General features: G+C 50.6%; 1 protein-coding gene across 2 annotated transcripts in view; it reads right to left on the bottom strand.

The window, feature by feature from the left end:
• CLSTN1 (calsyntenin 1) overlaps positions 1 to 3,053 on the bottom strand; it is a 59,588-nt gene extending 56,535 nt beyond the window's left edge. Inside the window, exon 1 of one of the 2 annotated variants that reach the window (XM_081057380.1) lies at positions 2,717 to 3,053. In XM_081057380.1, coding sequence (XP_080913506.1) covers positions 2,717 to 2,807 — 91 coding nt within the window. In that variant the 5' untranslated portion in view covers positions 2,808 to 3,053. The remainder of the gene's footprint in view (positions 1 to 2,716) is intronic. The other variant, XM_081057379.1, reaches the window with a different exon arrangement.
• Positions 3,054 to 13,560: the final 10,507 nt, after the last annotated feature.

The raw sequence follows: 13,560 nt of genomic DNA, 5'->3' as shown, positions 1-13,560 counted from the left end.
GCAATCAACAGAAGGAGCCTTGAAAAATTACCTACTAATGAATGCTTACATCCATGTTGAAGAATTTAAGTTGTTTTACACTCTGTATGTCATGTTTTTTTCAGTATATAACATTTATCTGTCAGGTGAAAACAGGATACATATGTCAACAAAATAGACCAAAACACCCTTCCATCTTGGGGCATATGTTCTAGCTGGGACAGCCGAGAAACAAAATGAGTAAATAACAAAGGGTGTCAGAATAAATGCTTCGGGGGAAAAAAAGAAAAAGTGACATGATTTCATCTCTCAGAGAGATATGAAATTTCAAATAGGATGGGGAGAGGCCTCAATGAGAAGTTTGCAAACAAACAAGAACTAACAGTGAATACTATTTATTTGGCTTTGACATGCATTGCATGATTGCCTTGTTCAAGTATATTCATACAGCTTTCAATTTCCTCTATTTCAATTTTGTGTTTCCTGTTCACTATCTGACTGGAGAGAAGGAAGGCAGCCAAGTAAACCTAATATTTTGGTTTCCTTGATGTTTTGTTGAGAACTACAGCTACAATTAAAGTGAAATTTAGGGTTTCCATAACACAACTAATTAATAGTCAAAATGCAATTTAGATGACAAAACCTAACATTCTCTCCACCAATTTATATATGATCTTTATCCCATTAATATTTGTTAAAGGTAGTTAGAGTTCATAATGTCATGTCAGACTGCAATGTCAGCAGTAAAAAATTCATGTTAGTTGAAATGATCCTCTTTTAAAATAAGCCCACAGAATGTGTCTCCACAAATCACATGTTTACATATAACATTCATTTGTAAGATTTCAAAATGAAATTGTTTTCTTAGCATTTCATGTAATATTCACAGACATCCCCTAACTTGCAAGCTAAAAAAAAAAAAAATGCAACAGACTAACTGATGTTTAAATGTGTTTTTGTTTTGAAGACTAAGAATTCTTAAAGACTATAAACGCACCAAGAAAAATAGATCTAACTTAAGAGAAAGTTAGCAAATTACAAGGCACTCAAGACTTCTTTCACAAAAGATTTCGGTTAGTGTACTATAAGGTAGATACTTGATATTGAAATTTACACTGTTTAAGTATCCCAATAATGCTAATAGGCTAATTAGTCTATTTGCTAACTCAATAATGACTAGCAAATGTAGATGAGTGGACAAAAAAATAAGAAAATACAGATTTTAACAAGCAATGTTATTACTGACTAAACTAAATATACCTGAACTCTTCTCAAATTCCCCAACCCAAGCACTTGTTTTTAAAATGTGTTTTTCCCAAGAGAAGCAAACGTTGACTTTTTTTTTTTTGATACATTAGACTTGCAGACCTCCACCCCACATCTGTAACAAACATCTCAAACTTAGCTTGATGTAACTTTTTCTCTTAGAATTTTTCTAAGTTTATTTGAACCAAACTGATAATTACTGGGAAGCAAGATCTCAAATGCTTTTTCAGCTTGATGTAACTTTTAAAAATCAAATTGAGAGCAATCTGATATTCGGTGACTAAGATCTGAATTTGACAGTCAACAGAATGTTAGAAATGAAAGAATTCTTCCAAGTTTATCATCCTTCATGTGAGCAAGGGAACATGGAACAAAAGATGCATTTGCCTCTTCTGCCCTTTAATTTGCTAACACCCTACTTCTCTCCATATGTCAGGCCAAGGAAGAGAAAAGGAGAATTTTTTTAAAAGCTTGCTAAATCGAAATATTTCATCTATACTTGCATTAACCCTCCCTTCCAAAAAATAATTTTCAATTAAAAAAACAACCCAGAAGAATAGATCCAAGTACTCTATAGACTACACCTGGATTACTTTGCTCCAAGGCCAAGGAAAATGGTTACGATTCCAAGATCCATTCGGAAGCATATATCTGCAATGCGTAAGCTTTTCATTGGCAAGATCAGTCCACATCAGAAAGCATGTAACGTTTAAAAGGTTAAGTGGATGAAGGTTGAAACAAAATAGCCAATTCACTAAGAAATGTTTTTTTGCCACGTAACCATAAAATAATTTCGGCCTTAAGAAATCAAAGGCGGCTTTCTTGTTTCTGGTGAAGCCACCGAAACCCTCGCACGAGCTCAAGTACCGTCAGGAAAACCGCACCAAGGCGTCGGGGGTAGAGGAGACGAAGATTTTCTAATACAGGGCGAGACCGCGGTCTTAAACATCATCACAACCTCACCTTTGGGTGAAAAGGTGGGAGGGGAGCAAGAAGTTTCAGCGTTTGCTTAAAGGACCCCGGGAGGACGCGGGAAGGGGCGAAGATGCGGTGTCCGCGGTGCAGCGCAGAGACTCGGGCTCTTGGCAAAGGGTGCGGAGGAGTGGGTTCTTATGTAAGCGCACACCAACAACTGTGCGTGCACCCTCAGCCCGATGCACATCCGAGCACACGCACACGCAGGCTTCTCCCTCGGGGGTGCAGCCCCAGCCTGCAAGCGCTGCCGACCGAGGCGGACCGACCCTTCGGCCGTCTGCAGGTCCCCCAAACGCGCGCTGCCACCACGCGGGGCTGCAGGGGGGGCGTCCAGGGCCCCGGGGACCCCCCGGGACCGAGCCCGGCTTCCCTGGCCGCCTGCAGCGCGCGCCCACGGCCTCCTGCGCCCCGACCCCGCGCCCCGACCCGGCTCCCGGCGTTCGGCCCCGCGTCCCCACCAGGCTGCCCCGCGCCCCGACCCGGGCCCGACGCTTACCTCGCGCGGCCCAGACCCCGCCGCCGCACAGCAGCCCGGCCAGCAGCAGCCAGGCGGCCGGGGCCAGCGCGGGCGCAGGGCGGCGCGGCATCGCTCGGGCTCCCGGCGCCGCGGCCGGCCCGAGGCGGGAGCGGCAGGGAGGCGCGCGGGGCGCCGAGCAGGGCTCTCGCGGCCGGGGGCCGGCTGCTTCTCGCCGCGGCGAGTCCCAGGGTCCGCGGAGGAGCCGCCGCCGTGACGCTGAGCCGCGCGCTGGGGCCGCGGGCGCCCTCCCCTCCGCGGAGGCAGCGCTTCGCTGGAGGCGGCCGCAGCAACTAAGATGGCGGCGGCGCTCTCTCTCGGGTCCGGTCAGGGTACCCGGCCGGGGGCGGGGTGGCGGCGAGAGGGGAGGGGAGGCGAGGGGAGGGGAGGGGAGGGACGGCAGGGCGCGCGCGCGGCGGGCCCGGGGAGCGCGCGGGGCGGGGGAGGGCCGCGCGGGGCGGGGGAGGGGCGCGCGCCTCGGAACCCTCCCGTGGAGCCGGAGCGCGCGCCCACAGGGACGCGCCCGAGTTTGGTTCCCGAGAGACTGGGAGGGGCCCGGGAACTGCACCCCTGCCCCCGCGACAGCCCAGGGCACCGGCTCCTCACCCCCACGCGCGCCCCCCGGGCACCGGAGCCGAGCGAGGGGGACCCCCGGGCCCGGGCCTCCCTTTCTGCCCTTCCCACCTCCCACCCCGAAGGAGTGCAGACCCTGCTGGAAGGTGCAGCCGAGGGCCCCTGAGCGCCAACACCCGGTGCCACTTCGGGCAGGTCACGTCGCCTCCCAGGACCTCGGTGTCCTCCTCTGACAAGCGGAGGTGATGAGAGGGAGCTCGCGATGTCGTGAAAGGTGTTCAGGGCGAGGTCAGCGAACCACGTTCAGTAAACGGGGAAGGGATGCGCGGAGCGTGCTAAGGGGTTCTAGCCCTCCGGTGGGGGGTGCGGGGCAGTGCGGCGGAGGGGGGGTTACCTGTCCCGGGACGTTCGTCCTGAATTTACAACTCAAGATTCCTTCATTTGCTGAAGAAATCCGTTTTGTGGCTTTTTAAAGGTGGCTTGTGGACGCGCCCTTTCTAGAAGATCTTAGTGTGATGCTAACGGTCCCTTAGAAATGCCGAGGTCCAAATGGATTAAACAGAGTCCCTCCGGTGGATTCCTACAGGGGTCCTGGGTCCTCCCCTTTTCCTCCTGTCCTGGGATACCCACCTTCCCTCCACTCCTGGGACCACCCCACGCTAGAGGAAAGGACAGTCATGGAGGGTTCTTGTGTGTCAGGCATTGTGTCCTGTGAGACGACATTATTGGCTCCATTTTGCAGATGAGAAAACTAAGACAGGCAAAGTGATTTTCCCAGTTGACATAACTACTGTAAAAAGAAAAATCAATTGGCCCAACAAAATAGGGCCGTGGCATTAGGGAGACACTAACAGCAAAAGTTAAATGACAATAAAATGTTAATTATTCCAGACTGTGCAGGAAGAGCTATCAAAGGTGATTTATTGCCCAAGGACTGCCACGGCCATGTTTGCAAAGAGGGTCTTTCTGGCTGGTGGGCTTGTGGAGACCAGCTTGGGGTGAGGTGGAGGAGGGTGGGCAGCCCTGGAGGCTGGGAGGAGAATGAGTCACTTGGTTTGTGGTGAGCAGAGGACTTACGTAGGAGATAGTGGATAGTGGGCGTGGAGCCCAAAAAGGTAGTTTGAAGCCAGATTGTGAGGTGCCTTAGATGATAGGATTTGGACTTAATCCTACAGGCCACAGGAAGACCTTGAACATCACTGAGCCGAGGTGTGATGTCACCTGAGGAGCGTTTGGAAGCAATCTGGACTAGAATATGCTCTTCCTCATCCTTTGTCCCTCAAAGGCATCCTCAACCAAAGCCTGAAGATTCCATCTCTGCCACCCCCTCCCGTGGACCCAGGGGGACTAGATTCCCCTTGAGTGGACCCCTCCCAAGGCACCTGCTTGGCCTGTGCCGGGCTCCCGGCCACGCCCCTCTACTCTTTCCAGCCAGCATGCAGTCATCCTCTCCAGGCATTGCTGTTGTTTCTGTCCCTCCCTGGTTCCCAGTGACTGGGGCCCTGCTGCCACCTCATCAGGTCCAGACAGCTCTGCTGGGCTTCCCACCCCTCAGCTCCAGGCCCCACCCAGCTCTCCTCAGGATCAGCTATCTCACCACTAAGTGACTTCAGTCCATTCCTTCCCAGGGCCAGCATCACATTGCTCACCCTCCTCCACGTCTGCCCTGAGCCTCAGGTCCTTACAGTGTACCTTTGGGCTGCCTCCTCCAGGAAGTCCTCCTGACTATCAGGCCCTCCCTCCCCTCCCCCCACCTGCACTTAACCAGCTGAGGCTTGATAATCTGCTATTTTTGTGTCCTTTTCTCCTCCCCGCTATTCTAGTGGGAAGGATCCAGATGGTACAGTCAGACAGCCCTGAATGGGAATTCTTACTCCTACTGCTATGAATGACCTTGGACAACTTACAGAACATTCTGAGTCTCTTTCCTCACCTGTGAAATGGGATCATGATACCCATTGCCTAGAGTTGAGAGAATTAAATGAGATGATACAATTAAAATGCCTCACAGAGCCTAATATACATAGTCAGTCTAGACATACAGTAGTTTCTTTTTCCCTCAGGAGCCTTCCGAGCCCCAACTATACTGCTCATCACACAGTAGATACTCAATAAAAATCCAGTGATGAACTAAATGAATCACTGTGTTTGTTGGTATTATTATTATTATTATTATTATTATTATTATTATTATTGGGATCACACCTCAGAGGGTGAAAGATGTCCCCTGTAGGTTTCCAGGGATCTTTGAGATTTACAAAACAGAATCAGAAAGGTATAATCTCAGAACTGTATTTTGAGTCAATAGGCTGATGCCAAGAGGGAGAATGTAATGTATTCCGTTTTATTAGAAATGCAAACAAAAGCTCTTTGGTGTCCGGAATCCTGATCCCTTTATCTCCTCACCCTTGCTGTCCCTTAAAGAAACAAAGGGAGAGATCAAAAAGGCCCAGTGGTAGGTGGGCAGACAGACAGCCAGTAAGCTCAGTGCAAGCTGCACACGCTGAGATTCTGCCCACAGGAGAGTTAGTCCAGCTGCGAGGCTCAGCTTGAATGTCTTAGAAGCCATGGAAGCCAGTGAACTCCATTTCTAGTCGCCCTGACAATAGCCTCAGCCATACTGGCACTTTTCTGAGGTCTCCATGTGATGGATTAGTTAATCCTCAAAATGGCCCTACAATGGGGATAGATTCAGACTTGTGCTATGGTTAGCAGACAGGGGCCTTGCCAGGGGCCCTAGAGCAGCGGGAAGCAGGCACCACCCAGGTCTGTCCTTTGCAGGTTCTTAGACAGGAAGATAAGGAGGTGGCTTCGTCAGCCAGCCAAGGAAGACTTGAACTTTTGAATGCATAGTCAACCTGTCTGCACAGGTGGGTAGATAGGGCACACAATTTCCAGGGTGCTGCATCTTTTGGGGAAGTGACTCCTGCTAATAACAACAGCCTCTGTACTAAGCTCTTCCTGTAAGTGACATATCATTTGTGCCTCCAGCAAACCTTTCCAGAAGGTAGTTTTATTTTTCCAGATGAGAAAAATTTAACATTTGCTCAAGAGCCCATTGCTAGAAAGAAGGATTCCTGGGATTCAATTTCATGTCTGAGCCCCAAACAGTGCCTTAGCCCCTACGTGAAATTCCACTTCAGACACCAAAAAAAAAAAAAAAAAAAAACCCTGCACAGAACCCCCCAACTTGGAGCCCACCTGCTCCATGGCAGTTGGAGGTGGGGCTTCACCTCCCAGTGGGGCCAGGAGAAGCAGTCCTCATCCAGCCTCAGCTTCCTCACGGGAAGACCATTCCCAGGACCAGAGTTGCCATGAAGATGAAATGAGGTCACGTGCAGGAAAGCCCTTTGCCAGGAAGCAGAGCCATTTTCAAGCAGGTGTGGTGCTACTGTTAGCACAGCGAGTGTTTGTGAAACCCAGCTGGAGCTGGAGGCAGGTAAGCAGTCATGGCAGCTACTCTTCCAACCAACGTGCGTGCTTGGGAGCAAGACCCACTCCAGGGCTGCTGGGGAGAAGCTTGTGAGAATCTGGATGAGAGCCACTGAGTACAAACCCCCGAAAGTACTAAAGCCACAGCCACCAGCACCACCAGCAGGGCTTCCCTGAGCTCACACAAGGTGAATAGTCTGGCCCTATCTCTACCTTCCAGGGGCCCGGCCAGGTCACTCCACTGCTGTTAGAAGGGATGATAATGAGAGGCAAAAAGATGTGTGTTCAGGACAGGGACTCTGGTTGGACAGACCTGGGTTCAAACCCATATCTATCCACTTCCTAACCTCTTGGAAAATTTCATTTTAATTTTGTCTTATATTAAATATTCGCATGATTCCAAGCAAGGTCCTCAGAGAAGTCTGGTTCCATTCCTGTTTCCTCCCTGACCATCCTCCTACTTGGAGATTACCATTTTGTCTGTTTTGAGCTTATCCTCCCATTGTGGTTTTTTTAAATAATACAAGGGAATATGTGAATATATTTCTCTCCCCTTTCTCAAATAAAAAGCAGCATATCACACCTGCCGTTCTGCATCGTGCTTTTTTCACTTAAAAATACCCTGGGGGGAAAAATACCCTGGAGATGGCTTCATCTCAGTATATGAATGTGTGTATACACATACACGTGCACACACACGACATATGGGCAAACATGGTCCCTCTGAGGGCACACAAGCCAAATTCGATGTGCTCTGTCTGCACACAATACCCCGATGTAAAGAACTGTACTGGGTTCCTGGGGGAAGGGAAAGTTTCAGGCAGAAAAGGCACAACCTCCCCAGCACAAGAGGGGACACAGCCACTGTTTGGGGCATGGTGGAGACAGCATCAAACTTGGGTTCTCTCCGGAGCTCCATCCTATTTCCTGGAACTGGGGAAAGGTAGTAGGATAAAGTGTTTAACAAAACAGGAGGAATGTCTTACTCACATGGTCTTGCTTCAGACAGACCTGGGTTCCAGTTATTAGCAGGAAAGACCAGACAGCCTAATTATTCTGAACTTCAGTTTTCTCATCTGTAAAATGGGTATAATAATAATACCTCCTTTAGAGTATTGTGAGGATTAAAGGAAAGGATGAATATAAGTAGTTTAGCTCAGTCTGTGACACATAGAAGATACTCAATTAATGGTAGCTGCTCTCATGACGATGATGATGATGATATATTTGAATGTACTTTGAGAAGTCAAAGGACATGATAATGGTTATCCTAACTGCTTTCACACAGCACTTTCAAGTTTGTATGTGTTGAGCATGCTCCCTTTCTCAAGGGCATCTGTATGCATTTGGGACGCACAATCTACCAGGTAGGGGTTTACTCATCCCTGTTGAATGGATGGGAAGCGGGAGTTCAGAGAGGTTGAGGTACTTGCCAAGACTGTCCAGCCCTCAGATGAGGCTCCTCTGGCCTTTTGGGTTTTTCCTTGGCCCTGACGCTCCCTGGGCCAGCAAACTCCAATATAAATCCAGAGCCAGAATCTCTGGCCCTTTCAAGCCTCCAGCTCATTTAGTTGCTCGGGCACCTCTGTTTTCTCCTTCCTCATCTGTATAGCAGGATTAATCACCCCCCAGAGATCAAGAAATAATGAGCATGACTGACATAGCACACATTTGCTGTGGGCTGGCCCTGCACAAAGCGTTCAGCTCTCATTATCTGATTTCATGCTAGTGGCAATCACATGCAAAGAATACAATGATTAGCTTGCTTTTACAGAGGAGGACTGTGGGACTGAGAGAGGTGAAGGAATTTGTCCAAGGTCGCACAGCAAAGTGGCAGAGCCAGGATTCAAAGCCAGATCTTCCTGGCCCCAACGCCGAAGCTCTTACTCAGGACATTACTACCTCCCAGAAACTGCTCTGATGGTGAAAGTGTCTGCAAAGCCATGAAACGTTAGAGGAACGTCAAGATGGGAGAACTGCTTGGCTGATCTCCGACCTTTCCAGTAGCCTCCTCCAGCTCCCAGAGCTCATGACCCGGCTGGTGGTCAGGTGAGTGAGCCAAGCCGCTGGGCTGCAGCCGGTGTCCCGACCAAGAACCAGGCTCCCCACCCCATCCCAAAGGACAGCCAGGGAGCTGTGTAAGGACAGGCCTGTCCTGATCATCCCAGGCCAGCTCCCGCCCTCACACACATGCAGACATGTTGTCACCTGCATATGGCCCTTTCAGGTTACCGAGCCCTTCTGGAGCCTTCTCTTATTTAACCCAAATCCGCCACTTCCTAGCTCTGTGGCCTTTCTCTTCTCTGTTTTATCACCTGTAAAATTGGATCATAATGACACACACTTCACAGGGATGTTGTGCGAATTAAACATGATAATACACGGGAAGTGCTTGATACATGGTCGTGAGCCTTCCATCTGGGTCCCTCTCGGTTAGCCCACGATCCAGGGAGTGGACAGGACAGGGAATGACCCGCCCTCCTCTCGCTGCCTGCCCAGATCCCGCTGGTTCTTTCAGAGCCCCGAGGCCCCGTCCTTGCATGCCAGACTAGGGGGCTGAGCCAGGTGCCTTCCTCCCAGAGCCTCCCAATCAGTTTCAAAGCTGGAACATCACAGCAAGCCTTGCTGCCAGTGGCCTGGCGCTGTCCTCTTCTCTGTCCAGCCTGCAGGCAGAGCCAGGGGAAGGGAACACTTACCTCGGGAGGGACTTCTGCTCCTGGCCCTTGCTGCACTCCCAAAGGCCTACTGTCTCCAGCTCCCCTGGGCTTCCAGGGGCGGCAGGAAGGGGGGTAACCCCTGCCTCCTCTCGCCTCCTCCTCCTCTGCTCACTCTGGGTCTTTGAAGTGGCAGTGCTGGGCTTCCATCATCTGAGCGCATTGATTTAGGGGAAGCAAATGAGGAGGCTGCCTGTTGGAGGAAGACAGATTTCTCCCCCAACCAACCTCACGTGGGGTCCCAGGAATCCATAATGAGCCATGTGTGGCTGGCTTCGCAGGATCCGGGCGGGAAGCCCAGCAGAGTCTGGGAAAGGCAGGGAGGCAAATTGTAGGAAAGCACTGGAGTGAGAAGGAACTCTCTTGTCCTCCACGCAGGCCCTGGGAGGCTGGAGAGGGCAGGGGGCAACCACGTGGCCTGCAGGGGTCCAGAGGGGCCCACCAAAGCAGTCTGTTTACCACACTCCCACCCTGAGCCCCTTGCTGCACAGGCCCAGCTAGGGGGCCGTGATAGATGGCACGTGAAAATCCCGTGTGAGCTGCAAGGTCAGGGAGCTGGAGAGACAGGGAAGAGGCAGATGGGTCGACCCAGGGCGAGGAGCCCCAGACATGTGCTGAGGGGAAGGAGAGCCTCTCCCTGGCACTAGGTGGGCAGGGGGTGCTGCCTCTTAGGACTAAAGATCGTGCCAGCCACCTCCAGGCCTGGAAGGGTGCCTTCCAGCTGAAGGAAGCAAACACAGGCAGGGCAGACTCCAGACAGCCTGTCTGCAGGACCACAGAGACACAGGCCACGTGTGCAGAGAGGGCTGAAGGAAGAGGGAACAAGGGCACTTGTTATCTGCCCCTCTGGGGGACTGCTTTCTCTCTGAGGGGGCGTCTACCGTCTACCACTGGACTTGACCACCACTCTGGGAATGGAGAAGAGATTGCAGCACTGAGCCTCATCTCCAAACCTGCCCAGGGTCCCAGACAGTCTCCATCCGCAATGAGGCACTCCACAGAGAACAAAGTGCCCTGTCCCACACATGCGGGGTGGGGTGGCTGCCCAGCCCCTAGTCAGGTTTCCTCCAGGCCAGCGCATTGCTCCAAAGGTCAGGCCTGGGTGCCTGGCTCTGGGCAGGATATGACCCGGATGCCCGTCCAAGCATCCCTCTTCCTAAGGTTCCCCCTACAGGGTGAAGGGGAAATGGATGTTTATTTGCAGTTTTGCTAATTCGAAAAGGAGCATAAACAGTGGAGCTCAGTGGCACAGCTCTGCTGAGGGTGTAGTTTAAGCCGAATTATGTGCTATTAGTGCCTTTGCTCTTTGTTCCTATGGCATATTAATTGCAGATCTGGTATTGTAGCAATTAACACAATTATGGGCCCTCTCAGTCTTCCGGCAGGCCACCGTCTCCATGCTTTCAGCCAAGGAGGTAGGCTGGCGAGAGGGAGAGAGATGCCCCCTGGGAAGAATGCCTGTCTCCCGGAAGTTAAGATGAGGTCGTTGGGGTGGGCCCTGATCCAATATGACTGCTGTCCTTATAAAAAGGGGAAATTTGGCCATGTAGAAGGAAGATGGCATGAAAAGACAGGGGAGAAGATGGCTGTCTACACGCCGCCGAGGAGAGAGGCCTGGAGCAGATTCCTCCCTCACAGTCCTCAGAGGGAACAATCCTGCCCACACCTTGACTTTGGACTTCTAGCCTCCAGAACTGAGGCAATACATTTCTGTTGTTTAAGTCGCCTGTGGTGTTTTGTTAAGGTGGCCCAAGTGCACTGAAAGACCCACCTTTGTCCCAGGCAGAGTCCCCTGGGTGGGACGAGGAAGGCTGAGGGGAGGGGGCACCAGTGTAGCTGTCTGTTCAGAAGTCTCGAGAAGGGACCCACAGTGACAGCACCTCCCTCCCACTAGGAACCTCTTCCCCAGGACTTGTCATCAATATCACCTCTGTTCTCCTGGCTTCTGTCCACAGCACTGCACCCATCTCTAGTCACCTGGCTCGGCCCTTCCTGAATGCATCACTTCCTTTCTCTTTGTCATCCCCTAATCTTGATGACAGAGGGTGACCTACCTGATACGGTAAGCAGAGTACATGTTATTTCCAGGTTAACCAGTTATAATGGTCAGGTATCTGCAAGGTGCTTTACAGCTTACAAAATACTTATCAACGACCTGTTCTCATTCCACACTTATAACAAACTTAGGTGCAGTTAGCATTATCACCCATTTCACAGATGGGGAAACTGAGGCTTGGATAAGTCACAGACAACTCCTAAGTAGCAGGGCTCAGACTTGAGCTCTGGTTTTGCATCTTGTGCTCTTTCTTCACAGCAGCAATTCTCATGGGATGTTCCACAGAATACTTAAAAAACTTAAGAGTTCTGTGGTCAAATAGATGAAGAAAAGCTAAATGAAAATGGACGTCTTTATTGCAGGACTTCTCAGAACCTTTAACATATTGCAGCTCTCTTAAAAAATGCATGCAGTGTGCAGCATTCACCTTTTACCCTTTTTCTACCTTTGTGGGACACCTGCCATTTCAGACAGGGCTGCATGACACCACAGTGCCATTCTAGGATGGCAAAACCAGGTCTACATGGGGAAGAAGAAAACTGATCTTAATCTCAATGGGCAGGTCCCCTTTCTACCCTGCCCCACCACCAGCTCTTCCCCTGTGCCCGTAGCAGGCTGGCTGAGCACCCATGGTTGGTGTCACTGTGGGATTTCTCACCCTCTGGGGTTCAGCCAGCATCAGAGCCTCGTGTTGACAGCTTGTCCCTGATCACATTGCAGGCACAACTGTTTCCACGGCATATGGCTCTCGTGGTGATCACACTCTCAGCCTGCCACATCCTCCCCACAGGAAGGGTATATGACTGAATCCTTAGCAACTGCCAATGGTCCAACACATGGCACAGTACCCAAGCAGAGCCAATCAGAGACTGCCCTGGGACTGTTGGGGAACCGAGACAAAGAACTTTTCTTTTACTGAAGCTGCCAGGAGCCATATTCTGCTGTAGGAGAAGAAGATCAGTCTGAAAGGAGACGATGAGACCAAAAGGCAAAGTCAAGCAGAAACAAGAAGAGGTCCTAGAAGGAGAGAATGTTCCAGAATCATCAAGTCCCCAGTTCTCGACCCTGAGGACCTGGTTCCTGCTGCAATTGATTTAATCCTATGAACTACTCCCTGCCCCGAGCCTCCCCAGCAACACAAGTCAGTTGGAACTGCGTTTCTGTCACATGCAAACCAAAAAATTCTGACCAATACAAGTCCCCGAGCCTTTTCAGTAGCCCACAGTTGATTTACCAGCCAAGACAGGCCCAACAGAATCGTGGGTGTGGGGTACCACACAGGTGCCAGGGCCCAGCCACCCTCAAACATGCCCTGAGTGCCTCAGCCAGTGAGACAGAGATGATGGCCTTCTCTCTGTAGGGACCAGATTCCTTGTTGTCAACACTATTTCAGTTCAGAAAATAGGGTCACTGTATCTATAGGTCACAGAGGGCTCAGCAGAAAAACCAATTCAAGGTCAAGGTTATTAATTCATTTAACAAACCTTTCCTGAGGGCCCACAATATGTCAGGTACTAGGGATACAGCAGTGAAAAAATTGGTGAGGTCCCTGATCTCCCGAGCTTACCTTCGGGAGAAGCAGAGATAAACGGGCAAGGGAAGAAATTCATAAATAAGGCTATTTCACATAAAGAAAATAAACAGGAAAATGGGAAGGAGCTTGTCAGAAAACAGAAAGCAAAATAGGGTGGTCAGTGAAGACCCTCTGAAGGGGTACTACGGTCTGAATGCCCCCCCCCCCAAATTCATGTGTTGAAATCCTAACGCCCAATGTGATGGTCTTAGGAGCCTTTGGGAGGCGATTAAGTTATGAAGGTGGAGCCCCCGTGAATGGGTTAGTGCTCCTATGAATGAGACCCCACGCAGCTCCCTAACCCCTTCTGCCACTTGAGGACATGGCAGGAAATCAGCTGTGTGCAACCTGGAAAAGGGCTGTCACCAGAACCTGATCTTGCTGACACCCTCATTTGGACTTCCAGCCTCCAGACTGTGAAAAACAAATTTCTGTTGTTTATAAGCCACCCAGTCTGTGACATTTTGGTAGAACAGCC

The sequence above is a fragment of the Rhinolophus hipposideros genome (assembly GCF_964194185.1).
Source record: "Rhinolophus hipposideros genome assembly, chromosome: 8".
NCBI classification, from domain to species: domain Eukaryota; kingdom Metazoa; phylum Chordata; class Mammalia; order Chiroptera; family Rhinolophidae; genus Rhinolophus; species Rhinolophus hipposideros.
Note: the sequence above shows the minus strand (reverse complement) of the source record. Positions and strands in the feature narration are given on the sequence as shown.